At 43.6% G+C, this 20,932-nt stretch overlaps 4 protein-coding genes across 9 annotated transcripts; 2 read left to right on the forward strand and 2 right to left on the reverse strand.

Annotated features, from left to right (window-relative positions):
• Positions 1–776: 776 nt before the first annotated feature.
• Positions 777–17,553, reverse strand: LOC120452755 (transcription factor IIIB 90 kDa subunit). The gene is made up of 7 exons (XM_039637137.2): positions 17,299–17,553; positions 16,870–17,238; positions 16,706–16,810; positions 3,077–3,226; positions 2,787–3,013; positions 1,801–2,728; positions 777–1,737 (listed from the first exon to the last, which is right to left on the reverse strand). The coding sequence occupies exons 1-7, from the start codon at positions 17,369–17,371 to the stop codon at positions 1,589–1,591; spliced, it is 2,001 nt and encodes a 666-aa protein (XP_039493071.1). The 5' UTR covers positions 17,372–17,553; the 3' UTR covers positions 777–1,588.
• On the forward strand, positions 5,943–16,458 carry LOC120452754 (BTB/POZ domain-containing protein 6). Of its 4 annotated transcripts, XM_039637132.2 has the most exons (7): positions 5,943–6,182; positions 10,708–10,719; positions 10,783–11,048; positions 13,104–13,625; positions 13,693–13,846; positions 13,911–14,585; positions 14,639–16,458. In XM_039637132.2, exons 1-7 carry the CDS (start codon positions 6,112–6,114, stop codon positions 15,174–15,176), a joined length of 2,238 nt encoding a protein of 745 aa, XP_039493066.1. In that variant the 5' UTR covers positions 5,943–6,111; the 3' UTR covers positions 15,177–16,458. The 4 variants fall into 4 exon arrangements, with proteins under 4 accessions (XP_039493066.1, XP_039493067.1, XP_039493068.1 ...); XM_039637133.2 differs by having other exon boundaries at positions 5,944–6,182; positions 10,708–11,048; XM_039637134.2 differs by lacking the exons at positions 5,943–6,182; positions 10,708–10,719; positions 10,783–11,048 and adding an exon at positions 12,052–12,399.
• A 277-nt stretch (positions 17,554–17,830) lies between the features above and the next one.
• Positions 17,831–19,223, forward strand: LOC120452757 (protein phosphatase 1 regulatory subunit 7). The gene is made up of 2 exons (XM_039637139.2): positions 17,831–17,845; positions 17,986–19,223. Exon 2 carries the CDS (start codon positions 18,127–18,129, stop codon positions 19,105–19,107), a length of 981 nt encoding a protein of 326 aa, XP_039493073.1. The 5' UTR covers positions 17,831–17,845; positions 17,986–18,126; the 3' UTR covers positions 19,108–19,223.
• A 276-nt stretch (positions 19,224–19,499) lies between these two features.
• Positions 19,500–20,924, reverse strand: LOC120452758 (protein CREG1). Of its 3 annotated transcripts, XM_039637140.2 has the most exons (4): positions 20,774–20,924; positions 20,053–20,503; positions 19,911–19,992; positions 19,500–19,847 (listed from the first exon to the last, which is right to left on the reverse strand). In XM_039637140.2, exons 2-4 carry the CDS (start codon positions 20,494–20,496, stop codon positions 19,738–19,740), a joined length of 636 nt encoding a protein of 211 aa, XP_039493074.1. In that variant the 5' UTR covers positions 20,497–20,503; positions 20,774–20,924; the 3' UTR covers positions 19,500–19,737. The 3 variants fall into 3 exon arrangements, with proteins under 3 accessions (XP_039493074.1, XP_039493075.1, XP_039493076.1); XM_039637141.2 differs by lacking the exon at positions 20,774–20,924 and having other exon boundaries at positions 20,053–20,516; XM_039637142.1 differs by lacking the exons at positions 19,911–19,992; positions 20,774–20,924 and having other exon boundaries at positions 19,770–19,847.
• Positions 20,925–20,932: the final 8 nt, after the last annotated feature.

Raw genomic sequence — 20,932 nt, forward strand, 5'->3', positions numbered from 1 at the left:
GTATATACATATGTATACTTATATATGTATAGTGCATATATAATATATCAAATATATATATTATACATAAAAATGCGCACCCATCATAATCGCAGGAGAAAGCGCGCTTGAAAGCATAAAAATTATATGATCAGGGATTAATGTGCTCAATCGGGCGATTATCCACATCAGGAGGCAGTCAGGGAAGGACGAGGACGAGGACGAGGAGCAGCGACCCCCAGTTCACAACTGGCTGTTCCCAGCTGGCTGCGCATAAATTAGTCGCACTGACCAGGAAACTTCCAAGTGGCTGGCCAAGTCAAGATGTCTACTAATTGCCATTTTACTGTCACATTTGCTCTGGGATTTACATGTGCATACATTTCACATTATCGTTGCAACTTGGCCGGCTAAGCCTGTTCGGGGAAATGGCCAGGACCACGCCCCATCAGGACTCGACTCTCGAGCGGTTCGTGTGCATTTTATTAATAATTATCCTTTGGGCCCCGGCTGTGGGCTTATGCAAATTAGCGAACGGGCATTAAGTGCAGTTAACTTCAGCCTGCTTCGGCAGCCATTTGAAAGCGAGGAGAGCTGGCTGTTCTGGCTGTTCTTAACTTTATTCCGGCATAAATTTGTTGAAAAGTGAAATGAATTACATGTTCTGGAAACAGAAAAGTTGTGGAAACATTAGTTGGAATGGGGGGAAAGTTTAAAGCGAAAGTTGACTATGCTTTTTAAAATGCAGTCGATAATTGCCTCTTTTTGCTTTTACTTTGGAGGGAGAGAAGTATATATATTTTTATTTATAATATTTATTTATATATATATAAAATGCAAAGGGTTATATAAAATTCAGAGTTTGTAGTTTACTTTACATACAGCATAAATAAGATGTTACCGCTAGTCATTAACTTAATCTAAGATGGAGACATTACAGTTTGCTAATTTGTTCAGAACGGAAAACGGTCACAATTGGAAACTCGTAAATGAGCCCCAAGAAACTGCCCCGAACTATGCTATACTTTATGGGAGCACTGATGCTGACTTGCTGAACCGTAGGCAAGTAAATTAACACTAATTACAACATAATAACTATAAAATCGTAGAGACAAGTGCCCGGCAGACTCAACAGCTCATTGCCGGGCACTTGCCACTCAACGCAATGGCCGTGGAGCCGGGCCAAGTTCCTGGCCGGGCCAACAACTGAACAGAACTGAACTGAGCTGAACTGGCCGCCTGCAGCGCCGGAGAAAGGCAAGCAAAACAGAGTGCAAAACATGATTAAGAGTGAAATATTTATTTGCAGCACTTGGAGGCACGCCACGGTAGCGCCAACAATTAGAAGCTAGCTACGAGTACCAGCCCTGAGTGTTTGGTAGTACCGGCTCAGCGCCTCCTCGCGCCGACATGGCTTAAACATGTAAATGGCTGCAAGGAGGAGGCCATGATTTAATGGCCTCCACTGCTAAGGAGCCCAGGAAATAGCGCGGCGGCAACAAGTGCACGGCCCTTAATGCTTAGTTTAATTGTATTACGAGTAGGTCGGGTACGATAGAATCTGAGTGTATATACTAAAATGCTTTAAACGCTAAATGCGAGCTTATGCCTAGTATTCCTCCTCCTCGTCAAAACCATAGCCGAACTCATCGTCGTCTCCGCCCGTGTTGAGCATGTCTTGAAGAGTGGCCTCCGGTTCTGCCTCGGGCTCGACGTCAGGATCCTCAGCTTCCGCCTCAGCGTCTTCGTCCAGGTCATCTGGGAAAGTAATGTACAGATTTATGAGCTGGCAACCCACGTGATTTACTTGGTATGACCCACCTGCTTCCACCAGAACTGCTGGCTTGGACTCTGGCTGCTCCACATCGGCAGCTTGGCTGACCGGCAGACCCACCTCTAGTTTGGGACGTTTCCTACTGGGTCCAGGCAGATCGTAGGTTGCCCTATTGCCCCTGCTCTTGGAAGGAACAGGGCCTTCTTCCACTATGACCGGCTGCTGCTTCAGCTCTTCCAGAGTGCTCGGTTTGGTATCCGCACTCGTTGTGGGAGAGTCGTCAGTCAGTCCGCCAATGCCGTCAGTCAGGGTCTTGAGAATCTCGTAGTTGATCTTACTGGAGATCTTCTTCTCTTGCAGCATCTTTTCGATGGCCTCGCCGGCTGTGGACGAGGGACCAATGACCTTCTTGCGTGGCTTCCGCTTCTTCCGCTCCGGCTTTCCCTCCTCGCGTTCCTTGGCCAGCCGCTCGTCGCGTTCCTTTTGCTCTTGCAGATACTCGGCATTGAGGTTCTTCCACATTTCCAGCTTGGCCACCGCCTCATCCTCAGTCAGCACGTACTGATCCAGTTCGTCGTCGTTTAGATCATCGGTGATGAGTTCTTGTTCCTGCGGCTGCTTGGCCTTTTCCACGTCCTCCAGATCGCTCTGCGTCACCCTGCAAATAGCCTCGATATCCGGTCGAAGGCCTTCAATCCCAGCCACCAAACCACCTGGTTCGGTCTTCTTTACGTCCTCATTCTTGGCTATCAATTCCTTGATGACCTCCGCATTGGATTGTTCAATGAACTGCCTGGACTCCTCCAGTTCGATATCCTTTTCCGAGGTGCTCTTGGGCGTGCTTGGCGAGCTCAGTGGAGTGCCGCCCTTACACTTAGTCAGTTGTCGGTAAACTGAGTTTGAGTACTTGCCTAGATCTTTTTCCAGGTGAGCATCAATTTCTTTTTGCAACTCTGTTAGCTCGTGCTCGCCCATCTTAGATGATTTTTAAATTACTTTTTTTGTATACGGAATTACACAGATTTATACTTACATCTTTGATCCTCTCGCGATCCTTTTTGCGGGCGGCCTTAAAGGAAGGCGGATCCTGTTCGCGCTCCAGGTCAACGGTCATGAACTCCTCCAGGGTTAGCCCACCCGAGGGCGTTTCAGCAAACTCCGAAAGGCGCTTCCGCAGCGTTGACTCATGGATCTTGACCACACCTATCACGTCCAGCATGGTGCGACTGAAATCGTGCATCCGCGCCGCAATCAGCAGAGCTTAAGGTCGAAAGTAATCCCCTTTAGCCGCCGCTATTCGTTTCGATTTCATGGTTCACTTACCTGCCCCACAAAGGCCAGTGGGTCGTCGTCCCGAGTGCATGCAGTCCTTCTTCATGCGCTGCACAATTCTCAAAGCCGTCATCGAAACCTCGTGCGTTTTGGCGCCCAACTGCAGTCGATTGGCAAAACGCATAATGTACAAACACGGGTCTGTAAATAGGAAAACAGTAGAAAATAATATGCGAAAAGATGTATTCTATAATGGTTAGCAGGGGCATATTAATTGATAAACCCGGAAAATGTAGAAACCAATTAGCGAACAATAAAGCTGATTTATATTATTGAAGAAAGGTTATTTCGCACAGTAATAAACATAACATAGGAACATTCATTCTTCTTTGCGAGTGAGTTGGGACCACTACCCCAGTTCGCAGTATCGTAATAAAATCTGAGATTCCTATAAAATACACCAACTGCAAGAGCATCAGACGAAGAACTTGTTCGACGACCTTGAAGTCGGGTCGGTCTAGCCAATGAAACCGAAAACATTCAATAACCGGCCCACGTCTCCATGGACAGCTGCCGAAATAAACAATCTTGAACCCGAACTTCAGGTCCGATATTATTCAATTCATTCAACTTTTACATGGCAATGAGAGGTGCAGAGAGCCGCTGTGGGAGAGTGAGCAAACAGAAGACTTTTTGAGGCCCGAAGAGTCGCCAAGCGACAGAGATTTTCTATCATGCGATATGTTTACTTGTGCGCTCTGCACGAACATCACGCATCCGTCACGTAGTCCCGCAGTCGCGCCAAAGGTTTTGGGCCATTCATTGGCCTATTAAACCGATAATTAGCTGTATTTGAACTAGATGAAAGACAGGCCCTGCCAAGGAAACCCACTAGACAACATGTGCAATTAACACTTGGCCCAGTCATTTCGGCCAGACCGAAAAACAAAACCCAAACGCAAACTCAAACCCAAACTCAAACTCAAACGGCAATTAACGCACAACAAATACTTGGAAAAAAGAGTGCGAAACGCATTGGAAAATCAAAGCCAGCAGACACACGACCTTGTCAAAGTTATTTGCCAATATTTTTTTCTATTTCGTACTTAACTAACAGTTTACAATTTGCCCACAAATTGGACAAGAAGATTTTCTAAGAGCCCCACAGTGGCTCAACTGTATGGTCACTGGAGTTGTACAATTTCATTATACATAATTGCTGGCATAATTATTCAAGATAATGGCAAAATAAATGGTAGGCCATATAGGTTTTAATTATTCATATAATTACAAAAAAGATACTTTGCTGTACATCATTTTACTTGTAATACATAGCGGCGCAAACTTTTATGGGCAAACATAATTTGACCACATTGAAATAAATACAATGGACCTCTCTTCTGTGCATAATTTTTAGAAGGGCTAATAGAAGTAAAACAGAACTGGTGGATGAATTGTGGATCATTATATAATAATGATAAATAAATAATAAGCAGACATTATTATATCTGAATTCTTTACCCCAAAATGCTCGATTATAAAATGAATACCTGCTTAACCAGCTACTCTCATATTTATCCACCCACCCGGAGGTTGGCACATTATTCCGGAACTTACTGCTAATCCTTCGCCCTCCAGTTCCCGACTCGTTTGTTGTTTGTGCAGCGCCACTTGACACACAAAGCCAGATGCTGTTGAACGTCAACCCCTGCTGACCGAGAACGAGGGGATGGAACTGTATGGACTGTATGGAAGATGCTTGTCAAAGTCTCGCCAACTGTACTCCTCAAACAAACAAAAAACAGCACAAAAAAGGGAACTCCGCAAAGGAGGAACAAATTATTTATTAAACCCTAATGAATGGGCACATTTGTGGAGGCCCCGAAGAGTCGGCCCTCAAACTCTGACGCCCCCTGTAACAGCCCCTCAGCCACCGCCCCTGCTTTTTGTTGCCACTGCCGTCGTGGAGTGCTCCACTTGAAAAATGATGCCGCTGATGCGGTGACTGCGAACTGTGATCGGAAACTGTGACTGCATTGACCCTTCAGCGCAGCGCCCACTCATCTGCCACAGCTGTTACTTGAACTGCTGAAACAGCTAGTGCTGCACTCAAAGAAATATGTGCTATTTAATCTGTGGCTTCAAAATTTCCACTTCCATCGCTAGTAATAAATGGGCTTTCCAATTCTTTTCAAATTCTATTAGCAACATATTTACCAAAAAATTCCGTGATCTTTCGCCTTTTCAAGCCAAATTTCCAGCTCAACGTTTATAGGCATCAAGTATATATACATTGGGGACCTATTCATTTATTTGACTTTTTTGGAATATTTTTTTGCAGTGTTCTGCTGCCTTTTGACAGTTGCCAGCAGGGCTGGTGCTAATGGTTTCTTAATGTTGCCGCCCCTTGTCGCAGCCCATTTGCTGCGATATCCTGCGAATGCCGCAACTGCAGCTAGTGAAATTATTATTATTTAAACTTTATTTTTGCGTTTGTCATGACAGCAATTATCATTTTGAGTGCACCGCCGGCTGTGCCCCCCCTGCGCCGCTGATTACTTCTGCATTTTGCGAAAAATGCCAGCGATTTGGGTTCGAGTTTCCATGCTGCAGCCACAATTAACTGAGTTTTGCTGCTTTAATTGTTTTGTAATTGACCAAGAACGCGAGATTAATGGGGAAATGAAATCTGAGGAAATGTGGCGTACAAGAGTCGTGCAAACAAAACCTAAAATAAAGCGAAAATCAAATCAAATCGTCGCATTTATCGCATGCAATATATGTGACCGTCTCAAGGCGAGCGAATAAAAAACCGAAGCTAAAACCATATAGTCAATCGTGGTCGATCGGCTGGCGAGTCTCGAGTTGCCGGTTTTGGATCTCACCAGAAAAATTAGTAACTCACTACGAATTCGTTCGTTGACTCGCGCAGTCGCAGTCGCAGCCGCCAGTCGAAACGAGAAATACAATCAAATACCACCATTCAAAACGTGGCCGGTCGTCGCGCATGCGCAAAGCCAAAAATTAATAAAAAAAATAATACAAATATTAAATAAAAGAAGTGGCTGAGGGGACGAGATCCCTCTATGTGTAAGGGCCATTTCAACAGTTGTCAGCCATCAGCCATCTGCACAACGAATCCCAACAAATTACAAAAGTGTGTATATCTGCCTGATTGCTTGTTAAAGTAATAATAATCGTTGACAAAGTGCGCGTAGCTCGTTTGTTTGTTCTTCTGTTGACGTTTTAATTTATGTGCACTTTTGTATTTTTCACTTTTTTTCATCACTCAGCCGACAGCTCGGCGATGCCGGTTGAGCGTAAACGAATGAAAAAAAAAAAAAAAAACATGGAAAAAACATGCCAAGAAAATTGCTTTGAGTGAAGTGCAAATATAACAGAGGAGGCATTGAAAAAATCCCCAAAAATTCCGCACAGATAATTGCTTCTAAGGCTCATCAATCGCCCCCAAACCCCATTCTTACACCTGTCACGATCATCTTTCCTACGTTCTCTCTTTTTTTACTCTCTGTTTACTGTGTACCGAACTCATCGAGTTTGGCTGCGGATAAACAGGTGCTGTGGTTAATTGATTGTTTCAATGTTTAACCCATTAAGTGCCACCCGGAAAGTGCTTTGCAATGCTAAAATCAATCAGCGAATCGAAGAATTTCGATTCATTAACTTGCAACCACTCGAAATCGAGAAATCTCTTGATTCAATAATGACTTCCTAATGAACTGCCTAATGCACGCCTCCATATCGCATTTTGAATTTAAACAGTTTCTGAGATATGAGATCTCAATTAGGTCTAAAATCTCTTATCAGCCTGGCTTAGGTAGCTGCGCCGTGTAATTATCCGTTAGCTGCACTCTCGGTTAATTGCCGAGCATTTGCTTGTAATTTACTGCTCATAACTATGATTTGTGTTTAGTGGCGCTGCTTTTAATGACAGCCCTTTCAGTGTTTGTGGCTCTTTCGAAAATACTTCAATTTAGCGGGCAACCAAAGTCCCACACTATTTCGTGTTTGTATTTCGAAACACAAGGTAAACTTTAGAAAAAACGCTCATAAGGCCCCACCCAAAAACAGAAGATGAAAGGTTGGGGAAACAAACAAAAGACGAGAGGAATACGACTTCTCCCCCTAGACATCGAATTCGCATTTAGAATTCCACTCGAAAACCGCGCAGCCTGGCGGCATGAATGCCTAAATATTAAGTAACACGATGACAATTTCTAAGTTTTAACTAATATACATAATATACATATGTATAAGCAGAAGAGGAAACGAAAACTGGTTTCAAATAAAAGATTTGACAAAGAACCAAATGTCGCCATAGCCACAGAAAACCGATTTAGAATTCAGCAACTCATGGCGGCGAATCGAAAGACCATTCAAATGGGGATTTTTCTGGGCCATAAAAGAATCGAATGCAAATAACAAAAGTAAACGATTGTAAAAAATGTTAATTCGTCAAGTCATTAGACAAAATGCAACATGACTTACCAAATAATGCCAAGAAATATGAAAAGTGAGTGAGAAAAACTGCATGTTAATGTCTATAAAATTATCCGCAAATTAAAGCGTCTAAGCCAAAGACGCTGCCTGAAAAGCTGAAAAACTGAAAAGCTGAAAAGCTGCAAGGCTGAAAAACCAAAAGACAGAGCCACCAACCGACAGCTGACGGTCTGAATTATTGCGAAACAACCTAAGGGCACTCGAACCGAGGTCCAAACTCACATGAACACCTCAAACAAAAGTCGAGACTCTCAGAAAATGGAACTCTGAAGCTTGACGAGAATTGGACACTCTGGTCCAGAAATATTGCCAAATGAGACGCCAAGCGGAGCGAATGCAAAATATTCACAGGCTAATGTATAACTAGTACTAGAACTTAGTACACGTGAGGTAATTACTAAATATTATTATTCTTACACTGCAAAGATTCCGTAACAGAAGGAAAAGTTCAATAATTTCCAGTTTGCTGTTTCATAATCGAAAATAGTATAGTTCATCGAAAAAAGCTGCTAGAAATCAGAGAAGCATATAACAAGCATTTTGACAAAAAGAACAACTTGTGGATAATCGTTCATTCCTAATCCTTTGAGCACAATCTGTTCAACATGCGATTTTGACCCCAATCGGATTATAGTAAAAACTTAAAACTTATACTTTAATCGTATAGCCCTTATCAGATTACTGAGCTGCAAAATGCCATAAAAACACAAAATAAAGGCATATAAAAAATGTACAAAGTTGGCGAATTGGCCAAAAACAAAAATCAGACAAGCGCGAACAATTTAAGTGCAAATTCGGCAAATCAACGAGCTCTTTTGCCGAACACTTGACCGACTGATCGCCCAATCGACAGTTCGAGTGCTTTTGGCCAAGAGTTCGACAGGTTATTTTATTTTATTGGCCACGTTAGCGAGCGAATGTCTGGCAACTGCGATGTTAGGGGCTTCAGAGGTCGAGTGCTTTCGAAGCTTAGATTTTATCCAGAGAATCCGAGAGTTCATGACGCATTTGCTTAATCAACTAAATGCGTGGCCATTGAAAAACAAAAAATGCAACAAAAGGAGCTCGTTAAAAAAGGGCTGCAGAGTAATGGGAAAACAAAAGACTCCACATATAGTAACTGCAAGAAAAAAGAGACAAACTCTTCATTTTTTTCTGTTTTTTTTTCTCACTTTCTGGTTTGCTGTGATCTTGTGTTTGTGGTTGGCTTTTATTTTGGTTTTTTTTTTTTTTTTTGGTTTTTTTGGTCAAGCATGTAATGAGGAAATAAAAATCGAAAGTGTTACGCGGGCGTTGCTTTGGGGTCTCCCCTTTACCACCTTTACCTTTTTTTCGTTCAGTGTGCGAGTGCGATGGTGACCCGAGACTTGGCCAAAAAGTGGGTCGCACCATTTGCAATTAAAGAGGTAATGAAAAGTGAAATAAACCCCGAGCTGAGCAAAACAACGAATACAATTGGGCAAAAGGGCGACCAAAGTAAATGCAAGTAAATGCGAAATGCACCTTTATACCGAAAGTGCAGTGACAGGGCGGAAAAAACGCATTTAATACGAAAATCGGCGCTTCCACGCGCGATAAAGAAATGAAATGAAACAAGCCGAAATTTAAATGTGGCTGGAAAATAACAAAAATAACGAAAGCCTACAGCTGATGAATAATAAACGTGACTCGATTGTTAAGCCATGAAATTAATTTAGCATAAATTGTATGTGATTTGCATGGCAACTAAGATGGTTGAGGGGTTAAGGCGAATCGCAGGGGTTTCGCTGGGGGAGTGCAAAGCAGCTGTCTAGAACTTTTGTGCAATTTGTCTAAGTGTAAATGCGAGTCAGAAGGTTTTAAAAGTATAACAGTTCACGGCTACTAAGAGGCCTATTTGAAATAACTTACCAAATGAAATGGTTACAAAACTGTGCCTAAAATCAAATTTTACAATTATAAAATTAAATTTTTACTATGAAAATAATTTCTATCACAGGGAATCAAATTTATTAGTTGAGAAGCTCAGGATCCACCACTGTATATTCATTCTGTCAAATGAAAGATGACGCAGCAGATTGATGCATTCATGATCTTAAATGGCAATGCAAATATTTTCCATTGTTTCGATACCTGTTATGCAACACAAATATGCTACCGCCATTTAAATGATAAGCATCCAAACTAATAGAGTTATACTAATTCATATTTCCGCCTCTCCAAAGTATTTTCCAATCAGCCAAAACTGACTGAGTGATGAAACTAAAACTAATTCAATTCAAAGATCCAACTCATTTTAGCCCGAAGATGTGCCGAAGCATGAAGAACTTCATTAGGCGTCGGCGGAAAATGTCATTGTTTTTCTGGGGGCGTGGCTGTGGGGGAGTTCGTAATACATGCATACATACATCAGTGTGACAGGTGGAGAGGAATACGTTTATCCACATGTATCGCCTCGCCACAAACCCGTTGATTGTGGCAAAGACAGGCCGTGACGAGACAAAAATAAAGTGAGAGAAACAAAATTATGTCCATGTCTGTCGCAGTTTTGTTTTGGTTACGGACTTCGCCATGCTGCCAATTAAAAGTAGCCGCTTGCATAATTTCCGCTGGCAGAGAGTCAGGTGCAAGAGTTCTCCAGTTGACCCAAAAACACTTTTTAGCCCAAACTGCTGGGGGTCGCAATCAAAGTCAACAAAAAAAAAATGTGAGGGGCTCGCCTAAATTCACTTCCTGCAGCTAATAAAAAGCGACAAATGCGTGCGAGCTGGAGTTGAAATTGAAAATAGTAATGGAAATGGAAATGGAGAAGTGAAAGTAGAGCCCGCAATTGGCCATTTTTCATATGAGTGGCAAGCTCGAGTACTGAGCCAAAATTGAATCGAAATTGTATCATTTATATCCATAAAAATCAGATTATGTTACATATAAAAAAAATTACTATTGCGGCCAAACTAATGGGGGTGCTATTACAATTTGCGGTTAGCTTTCAACGAAATGAATTTATTTTTATCTCGCTGAACTTAAGTGTTAAAACTGAGAACGAAAGGTGGCAACAATTCTAGCATACTGAAAAAACATCTCATTGCATAAAGTACTAACCAATTAATTTAATAAACTTTTAATATATATTTTAGTAAGTTATATAATTGTTATATCATTTCCCCCAACTTTTATTGCAGCCAGAAGCAGAAGTAAGGTGAAGATGAGCCCGCAACTGAACATAAGATGATCGAGGCCTTTGCGAATCATTTTAGCAGCCACCTGGGACGCCACCTCTTCTACTGGGCCATCGAATCGAGCAGCGCCACTTCGGGAAACTACGGCCTCAACCTGCGGCTCTCCGAGCTGATCAACAAGTTCCACGGCCCCCTCGAGCGGGGAGTGCAAGTGCTGGACCACCTGCTCACCCTCGAGGAGGACGACTTCGCCGGCCACTGGGGCAGCGCCTACGCGCACAACTATGAGCCGGAGTACGCCGCTCGAGTGCCGGAGAACGAGGAGCTGCCACCACCAGAACACAGTGAGTTATTCTAAGAATATTATTATTCGTTTTTACATGGAAATATATAGAAATTCTTTAAATACAATATACATTATTCCACCGTTTTGTGGATTGTAAAGAGATAGCATAGAAGGCCACCATTTATTGGCTTTATCAGCCGACCAACCGATTTCCGATACACCAAAATGGGAGGTAGCTGGGGTATGACTCAGATATCAACTTAGCCAAAGGTCAACAACATGTTTTTATATTTCGGCACACATCTTCGATCCGCTGCCGGTTGGTGCTTCTGTGCTTCTGTTGGTGCGGCTGGTGCAGAAACTGGTTTTACTGTACACGAATGTGCTAAGAGATAAACAAACCTTGACAAGTAAGCTCGGTGGCCGAGCAAACACATCAAAATCGATTTCAAGTTCAGCGCTATGTTTCTTCATAATAAATATTCGCGGGACAGACAATAAATAATAGTCCAAATACGATTCGGACATGCAAATACCGAGTCAAGTCGCCAACAAGGCTGATCGAAAAGAGGCATAGACTTGTAAAATAAAAGTTTTGCATTTGGAAGTAGTAACACACAGAAAACTATAGTTTTAAATTGGAAAAGTCATGTTACATCAAAAATGAAAACTTGGTCTAAAAAATATCATTTATATGAATTTTTCTTCTTGTGTTTTGTACCAAAAATGAGAACTTTTTAGAATTTAAGATCCTCTTTTGCTGTGTAACATAAACCTCTTGGATCGGCCCTATTAGCTCCCACACGTACGTATTTTTATGGCGCGCCATGACGGAAATACATATTAGTATCGAGTGGCCGTGATATAATCAAATTGGGTTGCGAAATCCGCAGTTGACGTATTTCACCTAATTTAAATTCAAAACAGGCGCCCAATCGCGGCGCTAGCCAACACTGTCGCAAAAAGTACCCCAGCAGATTTGTGTGACCAGCTGGCAAAAGGCCATGAATTACCACCTTTCCAGCCATTACACACAGCTGATCCGAATACAACACTGGCTGTAAACGCTTTCCAGCCCTCGCAATAAATACTCGTATATTCTATTCTCTGGAAAAAATAATACAAAAAAAAAGTAGAAAAAGCGCCGCAAATATGTCATACGATTGACTTAAGTGAAGGCAAATGTTTGATCAGCGAGCACTCGACTGAAGTCTCACCAAGTTTCTGCGTTTTCCCCTTCCGGAGGTCACAAATCGCACTTTTCACCGCGATGGCCAGCAGCAGCAACAATTCCACGGCCAACAATCACGGAGGCCACAATCCGCTGAACCGACTGTCCCTGAAGTCCGCCGGAAAGCGCAACCAGGAGAGCATGTCGCACTCCCAGCCGAACGGCGGATGGATAAATGGTAAGGCGGAGGACCTGGAGGCGGATCAGCGAAGGCGCCCCTTGTCCTAGGGGCGTGCGAGGGGGTGGGTAGGGGGCAGCGCAGGTGCACTGCGTCTGTGAGTTATTGATTTTTCACACAACTTAAGCACTGTCGCCAGGGGCGCGGGTGGCGGGGCGGCGGAACGGGAGGGGCGCTGTCTGGCAACACAAGCAACAGCAACATTACCCCAATGCGTTGCTATTTTGAGACGCTCCACTTTTAGGAAACAGCGGAGCCTCGCTAAGAAGAACTTCTGTTGCGATGCAATGAACTTTCAACTTTACTGAAATCGAGAAACAAATATGTGCACAGCGTACATCAGTCGTGAATTTGATGGCTCCATTCTCAAAGGTCAAGGTTTGTTGTTTCTAGAATTTGCCTTACATATGCACGGGAATAATACAATGCTCATTAGAAGCTCCCTCATCATTAAAACATGAAATGCGTTTGCCAGGTACACACGGTGCCCATACAGCAAGGCCCCACTGTACCTGGGCTGTAATAATTGTGGAAAAAAGGGGAGACCCTGGCATTTGTTATTTATGATGCACACGCAGCGGAAGTTGCACAAATGTGGCCACGCGTGCTGCTGATTCTGAGCGAACTGGGTGGGATCATTAAGACAGAAACACGTAACCCGGTTAACCCAAATATTAAACCATTTTATTTAACCCCATTTGCAGTGGAAACCCTGAACAATGGCAACGGGCTGCTCCACTCGCCGCCCCACAATCACCAGCAGCAGCAGCAGCAACAACAGCGAGGCGGAGGAGGAGCATCGCCAGCTGGAGGCGCAGGAGGTGCCTCTGCCGGTGCGGATCACAATATCCAGATAACGCAGCCCATCAGTGCTCCATCTTCACCGCTGGCCTCCCCGGGCGCCCTCAATAGCAGTAGCAGCAGCGGTGGAGGTGGCGCAGGAAGTGGCGGAGGAATCTCCGGCAGTCCCACAGCCTTTTGTCTGCCCTCCAGTTCCGCAGCGGCGGCTGTGGCTGCTATCTCGGCTACGCCCACCAGCGGGAGTGGATCGTATGTGTGCTCCGCCGGAACCAACTGGCATTTCGCAGCTGTGGCAGCATCCAATGCCATCGATACGGCTGATCCCAACTGGCAGGCCAGCAAGGCGACGGTCCTCGAGAGGAATGCAGCCATGTTCAACAACGAGCTGATGTCCGATGTCAAGTTCATTGTGGGCGGAGAGTTCGGTAAGCGATCTTCACTAGGCTCACTAGCGAATAACACAGCATTGCTCATAACCTTTCTTTTCAACAGACATCGATCCCATTCAGACCATTCCCGCCCACAAATATATTCTCGCCACGGGCAGTTCCGTATTCTATGCTATGTTCTATGGAGGACTGGCGGAGAACAAGCAGGAAATCAAAGTGCCTGACGTGGAACCCACTGCCTTCCTAACGTTGCTAAGGTGAGAGTGCAGATTGCATTAAAAATCAACCTTAACCAACCAAACCTCTCACGATTCCACTTAGGTACCTTTATTGTGATGAAATCAAATTGGAACCTGAACACATTCTGGCCACGCTATATGCGGCCAAGAAGTACATCGTCCCGCACTTAGCCAGAGCATGCGTCAACTACCTTGAGGTGAAGTTGACGGCAAAAAACGCCTGCCTACTTCTCAGTCAATCGCGTCTGTTCGAGGAGCCCGAGCTGATGCAACGTTGCTGGGAAGTGATCGACGCCCAGGCCGAGATGGCGGTTAAGTCCGAGGACTTTGTGGACATTGATCTCAAGACCTTTGAGTCGATTCTCTCGCGAGAGACACTCAACTGCAAGGAGATCCACTTGTTCGAGGCGGCCCTTAACTGGGCCATGAACGCCTGCGAGAAGATGAGCATTGACGACACGCCACAGAACAAACGCAGGCTGCTGGGACAAGCGCTGCACCTCATCCGCATTCCCACAATGTCGCTGGAGGAGTTCGCCAACGGTGTGGCCCAGACAGGCATTCTTTCGTCGCAGGAGACTATCGACATGTTCCTGCACTTCACCGCCAAGATGAAGCCCTCTCTGGGCTTTCCCACACGCTCCAGGGCGGGATTAAAGACTCAGGTCTGCCACCGCTTCCAGTCGTGCGCTTATCGCTCAAACCAGTGGCGCTACCGCGGACGCTGTGATTCAATTCAGTTCTCGGTGGATCGAAGGTAAGATGGATAGACAGTTATTGATTAAGATAATGAAGAACTTCTAATTTTAGAATTTTCATTGTGGGTTTTGGACTGTACGGCTCGTCGACTGGCGCTGCCAACTATAACGTAAAGATCGAACTTAAACGCCTGGGCCGCACCCTTGCAGAGAACGACACAAAGTTCTTCTCGGACGGATCAAGCAACACGTTCCACGTGTTCTTCGAGAACCCCATCCAGATCGAGCCAGAGTGCTATTACACCGCCTCCGTAATCCTAGATGGAAACGAGCTTAGCTTCTTTGGCCAGGAGGGCATGTCCGAGGTGCTAATGGGCAATGTAACTTTCCAGTTTCAATGCTCGTCCGAGAGCACCAACGGCACTGGAGTTCAGGGTGGCCAAATCCCAGAGTTAATCTTCTACGGACCCACCACAGTGACCGCAATGAGCTCGCCCACTAATTCACTGTGTCCCACGCCAATTGGTGGTGGTTCCTCTAATGCAGGAGCGACTTCAACTGCAGCAGTGGGAACAGTGGTTCCAAATGGCAGCAATGGATCTGGCAATAACGCCAACAGTTCTGGGGAGGATGGCGACGGAAGCACCTGATGCGCACAGCTCTACTGCGCCGAGTGGCAGGGAGCCTGTTACTACCGCCAACAGCAGCAGCAGCAACAGAGGAGACCAACAGAACAATACAAAACACAGCAACCACAAAAGCTACAGATACAAAATCGAAACTCATGGGTTTTCAGTGCAGCACAACAAAGTAAATTGGAATTTTAGGCGCATATATATATACCAAGATAGTAGAGTGCTCTAGTTTTCATAATAGTCATATATATACATATATAGACATATATACACGTCAAAGCGTAGACACATATATATACACCTCGGCAGTGCGTTTTAAAGCTCCAACACAGTTGTCAGTACGTGATCATCTCAAAAGGAAAGTCATCCGAAGCAAGTCAATCGATATAAGGAATTTGCGATATATGAAAAATTCCCTTCGATATCCCAAGTATGTTAAGCCAGTTAAATACACGGTTTTGCAGTTCTAAAACGCACTGTACATAGTCTGTTGGTAATGCATATAAAGATATTTTGAAATCGAAAAAAGTTGATCATATACACCCTTAACTATATAGATGCAGATTAGTAGTTGACTCGAAAACTTAACACGTTCCACGATTCAAGAGGGCGGGATGGGGTAATATGGGCGCTATATAGAGACGCATAAATAAATGCAATAAGTGAAAATCGGGCAATCAGTCAAGCTAGCGTTAACCAATATTCTAAAGACAGTTAAAGGGAGAGTGGACAAAAGCTAATACGATATATACCAAACATATTTTTGCCAGCATATACCTAACATATACACACATCTGATCTGATAATGATAAACTATAGTCCTAAAAACTTCAAGGGAGAGTAGGCCATGTTAAGAAATGCATACGACGAATTTGAATTGAATGAAAGCCAAGTTAACCAGTTTACGAATTAGCAAACGAAAATGAAATCAAGAGATCTTGTACGAGTATGCGCACAAAATCTTCTCTACATATATATTCAAATATTAATCTTGTAGTATGCATTATATATATTTCGTAGTTGTTCCATTTATCTCTCATACATACACAATATGCCTTTCTACTGATACTAAGCCCTGTACTTCTCCTGTGCATAATAGCCTGCTGTGCGCAACAATCAGTTTTACGTTCGAGTTTTAAATTTCTTTGGAAATTGTACTGATTTTTTGCTTTTGATAAGACAATTATGGTTTTTATATACATATATCTATATAAAATGTTATCCTATATTGATTATGAATCTATTATCATTATGTACTTTAATCAAACAAATACATTATTAGATTTTTGCGAATTTACTTTCTCGAGTTGAAAAGGTTGCTTATTGGGATTGACCATTTACCTAAGTAGCACACAAAGAAGAATTTGACTTACTAGTCGAATGCCAAAATCCTGAGCAAAGTAGGATTGTTAATAACTTAAGCAAGATCAAGTTACAAATTATAAGGTTCTGGGTTCCCTATGATTAAAAGTCGCTCTTTGAGTAGAATTGACTATGGATCGCCATTTAAACATATAGATAGTTTGGTATTGGTATTCACTTACCCACAGAAGGTATGTTGATACAAAGGGCATGCGATAACTTTAAGTAGGTTCGCCCAAGCTCATAAGAACAGATCTGTTGTACGTCGCTGATGTCGATGAGGAGATCTATAGAAATATGAGCAGTTAATATGATACTCCTTAAGCAAAAGGAATGCCCGACTCACGGGAGGTGCCCTCTGTCCTGCAGGTCATGTACACGCAGGCAGCGTAAATGTGGGTGCTCTTCCTGCCGCGAGTGAGATGCCTACTCAGTGCCATCTTAAAGAAATTTAGAGCAGTATCCGCATAGTGCTGAGATAGCTGCAGCTGCTGGCAGAGCAGTGTGATGTCCTTCTTAGCCTTTTTGATGGTCACCTCGCGGGATTCGGTGCCCGATCCCACCTGGAACTTGCCGTAGCCGTAGTTGGTGGCACCGCCCGACGACTCGGCGGACACAAACTGGCCGATTGCAGCTGCTCCATGGCCCACTTCCTCGAACTGCACTTCGGATACAATGAGGGAATCCTCCAAGACCGAGCCGCAGTTCATGCAAACTAGAGTGAATGGGTGAACGTTAGCATGGATCCTTGAATGTTAATATAGCCACAGCATACCTCGATCTCCGCGAGCATTGTCTTCCTCGATCTCATTGGATCCGCAATTGCGACATTTTAAGCCCGAAGACATGATTGTTGTTCGTTCTTAGCTAAAATGTACACTTCCACCTGCGAGGTTTAGTTTTTAACCACTGTTTTGACAGTTTAAACTACTTGTTTGCTGTCAATTTAACGCATTTTTCTACTTTTATTTGAAAAATTTGCAATTTGTTGCCAATTGAAATCAACACGCTTGGAAAACAGCTGATTGAACCGTTGGCATTGTTCAACACTTATATGCTAGAGATGCGCATTCTGCAATCACAAATCACTCTTGCCCAACTGAAAGACCTAATAAGAGGTTCAGAGAGTAAATTGCAACAATAAATAAAAAAACTAGTAAAACTTATTTTAAAAATTTGGTTTCAATGCTTATGGAATATTTTTTAATAAACTCATTTCTTAAATATTTAATGGTCTATATATAACATCACTAGTTCAATATTAAGTTCTTAATTGCACATCTCTAGCCACAAAAGTGTTAAAGTACCGGTAAGCTTGTAAGGTGAATAAACATATTTTGCTGACATTTTATACTCGTTAGATAAAAAGCAAAGAGTAACCAGTCAGTTTACTCTTAATATATGAATTTAAACTATATATTCGTATATATATTGAAAACATTCTTGTAACTTATTGTAACAGCATCAAGCTTCAACATCACTTAACATTGAGGAAAGACCACCCCACTTTGTTATACACCCTGAACAGCGAAATAAACAAGTCAAGTGAGCATTGAATTGTCGGAGAAGTCATCTTTGATTTAGAAATAGAAATACATCCGTCATGGGCGATGCTGACCGTGCGATGAACGAACCGGAAGCCGCCAAAACGGTGGCCGGAATCCAGGTGATTCCCGCCGAGGATGTGGCCTCCATTGAGGAGGTAATCACCATCGATCCGGACTGCTATGAGCTCGATCTGAATCATCGCCGGATCGAGAAGCTGGAGAACTTCGAGCCGCTCACGCGAATTGAACGTCTTTTCCTGCGCTGGAATCTGATCAAGAAGATCGAGAACTTGTCCTCCCTGAAAACACTGGTTGAGCTGGAGCTGTACGACAACCAGATCACCAAGATTGAGAATTTGGACGACTTAACCGAACTGGAGGTGCTGGACATCAGCTTCAATCGTCTTACGAAGATAGAGAACCTGGACAAGTTGGTCAAGCTGCAGAAGGTCTACTTCGTGTCGAATCGGATAACCCAAATCGAGAACCTAGGGATGCTCACCAATCTTACCATGCTGGAGCTCGGGGACAACAAACTGAAGAAGATCGAGAACATCGAAATGCTGGTGAACCTACGACAGCTCTTCCTGGGCAAAAACAAGATAGCAAAGATCGAGAACTTGGACACACTGGTCAACTTGGAGATCCTCAGTCTGCAGGCTAACCGCATTGTAAAAATCGAGAACCTAGAAAAGCTTGCCAACCTGCGTGAGCTCTACGTTTCGGAAAACGGAGTGGAAACCATTGAAAATCTCTCTGAGAACACCAAATTGGAGACCCTCGACTTGGCCAAGAACCGGTTGAAGGGCATTGCCAATCTTGAGAAGCTGGAACACCTCGAGGAGCTATGGCTGAACCACAACGGAGTCGATGACTGGAAGAACATCGAGTTGCTGAAGGTGAACAAGGCACTGCAGACGATCTACCTGGAGTACAATCCTCTGGCCAAGGACGTGCGCTACCGCTCCAAGCTGCGCGACATCCTGCCGCAACTGCAGAAGATTGATGCCACCCTGTGCAAGGTGCCCGGTTCCTAGATGGAACCACTGTGAACCCCTTACAAGACTAATCCACGGCGTTGCGCCAATACATTTATATCGATTAACTTTGGAAAACTGCGTTTAAAATATACATAAAAATTAACCACTTTAAAGGTTCTTTTTACCCACGAATCGTTTGGCGAAGGGTGTCAACTAGTCCTCAGACGTAAGTGTTTGTGTATGTGGGAATAAGCGATTCAGAACGTGAAGTATACCTAATGAGTCAGATATATTATCCACCTAGGCTGCACCTTATCAGCTACTAAATGGAATGAATATCTCTGTTGTTTAATTATTTGAAAAGATATCTTTATTTCAATTAGATCTGCAGATGTGGTAGTATAGTATATATGTATATATATAACTACTTTAAGATGAAAACGCTTTAGTTTAAAAATTCTTGTTTTTATTAAACCATCACAATCACACTTCAGTGTGTCAGAGTACAAAGAAAAAGTTATTGTTCTATCGAGTGAAATCACAGAGCTTAACTGATAAGTGGCCTTCGAAAATGTATTTTGTGTTCATTCCTTTCTTTTGTGCAGACATGTTGTGCAAATATGCTTATCATTTAATTTGTTGACAAAGTAAATGAGGCGTCAAGTTGTTTCCTTCTGGAGGAGGTCGTCAATTCGAAACAGCGTAATAGTCAGAGGCGCTTACTTTGTGAGGACCTCCATAGAAGTCCAGAACAAAGATATTGCTGATTTCCAGTTCGCAAAGGTAGAAATTGTGGGCTGTAAGGGAAGCAATACAATCATAAAATCAAAGAAATAATCCTATAACCAAGCGGTACTAACCTTTTACCCAATTGATGGCAGCTGGATGACGTTTCACATAGGCATCCAACGATGGCTGATAGCTTCTGTCGCTGGGATCCATCTGCGAATAAATCCGATATGTTTTTAGAATTTCAAGTAGGATTTATTATATTCTACAGACCTTCTTGACCTGTCCACTGATCATGGAGCGGGCACATGTAGGCTCCATGGGATCCTTTCCGCCATCCTTGCACCTGAGGGTCTGCTCATCACTGAACATGAGTGTGACCTTGTTGTCCGCCTGCCAGTCGGGACCAGTGAAGTCCAAATCGGTTAGCAGGAATCGAATCCGTCCAGTGGACCTGTTGTTAGCATCGCTGTCATCTATGGAGATAATGTTGACCATGGGATACCCCTTCACCCGTTCGTTGGTGGAGAGACTTCCCACAGCCGCCCAATTGGCGCGATGGACCAAATCCCTGGCGATCTTGGCGTGATTTAGCTCCTGTTCTCGATTATATTCTCTAATAATACGTTCATCTCTGCTTTGGGAGTAACCAGATGAGGGGCTCAAGCTCAGGAGGGCCAAAATGAGGGCCAATAGTAGGGAATGGCAGGATTGCATGACTTGACTGCAAGTATAACGATTCGGTTCTGAAAGATCACTGAGCACTGGACAGCGGACGGGTCAGCATTTATGGACAGGGTACTTGCAATGACTGGCTTATCTTCCGGTCAAAGCAATCGCGTATGATCCGCACTTTTAGTACTTTCTGTGAATCACGATGTGGGCCGAAAACAAAGCGGACTACGGATAGCGTTGACCTTTTACGCCTCTGTTATTTTCCTGTGTGCTCCGTTCTCCGCCAGTAATTTCCGCATACATATGTATTTATGCCTACCTGGAGGATCTGGACTAATGGGCCCTGTGGGTACTTCTGCTTTGCGATTAGTTTGTCAACTGACTGTGCTACTATTGCGCCTTTATTATCACCTGCTTCGAGTACAAAGAACCAGAACCAGCTGTTTTCAGCAGGTACCTCGGTTTCGGTGGGGTGTAT

Source organism: Drosophila santomea, chromosome 3R, assembly GCF_016746245.2.
Source record: "Drosophila santomea strain STO CAGO 1482 chromosome 3R, Prin_Dsan_1.1, whole genome shotgun sequence".
In the NCBI taxonomy this organism is placed as follows: Eukaryota; Metazoa; Arthropoda; class Insecta; order Diptera; family Drosophilidae; genus Drosophila; species Drosophila santomea.

What these genes read in the sequence shown, in the direction of transcription:
- LOC120452754 (XM_039637132.2), top strand. Translation starts at nt 6,112, where the DNA reads ATGTGTAAGGGCCATTTCAACAGTTGTCAGCCATCAGCCATCTGCACA. An exon ending in CATTGTGGGCGGAGAGTTCG is followed by an intron (nt 13,626 to 13,692) that starts GTAAGCGATCTT and finishes TCTTTTCAACAG; the next exon opens with ACATCGATCCCATTCAGACC. An exon ending in CAGTTCTCGGTGGATCGAAG is followed by an intron (nt 14,586 to 14,638) that starts GTAAGATGGATA and finishes TTCTAATTTTAG; the next exon opens with AATTTTCATTGTGGGTTTTG.
- LOC120452755 (XM_039637137.2), bottom strand. Translation starts at nt 17,371, where the DNA reads ATGTCTTCGGGCTTAAAATGTCGCAATTGCGGATCCAATGAGATCGAG. An exon ending in CAATGCTCGCGGAGATCGAG is followed by an intron (nt 17,239 to 17,298) that starts GTATGCTGTGGC and finishes CATTCACTCTAG; the next exon opens with TTTGCATGAACTGCGGCTCG. An exon ending in CACTGGCCTTTGTGGGGCAG is followed by an intron (nt 3,014 to 3,076) that starts GTAAGTGAACCA and finishes TTCGACCTTAAG; the next exon opens with CTCTGCTGATTGCGGCGCGG.
- LOC120452758 (XM_039637140.2), bottom strand. Translation starts at nt 20,496, where the DNA reads ATGCAATCCTGCCATTCCCTACTATTGGCCCTCATTTTGGCCCTCCTG. An exon ending in TCAGTGGACAGGTCAAGAAG is followed by an intron (nt 19,993 to 20,052) that starts GTCTGTAGAATA and finishes ATTTATTCGCAG; the next exon opens with ATGGATCCCAGCGACAGAAG. An exon ending in TGCCATCAATTGGGTAAAAG is followed by an intron (nt 19,848 to 19,910) that starts GTTAGTACCGCT and finishes CTTCCCTTACAG; the next exon opens with CCCACAATTTCTACCTTTGC.
- LOC120452757 (XM_039637139.2), top strand. Translation starts at nt 18,127, where the DNA reads ATGGGCGATGCTGACCGTGCGATGAACGAACCGGAAGCCGCCAAAACG.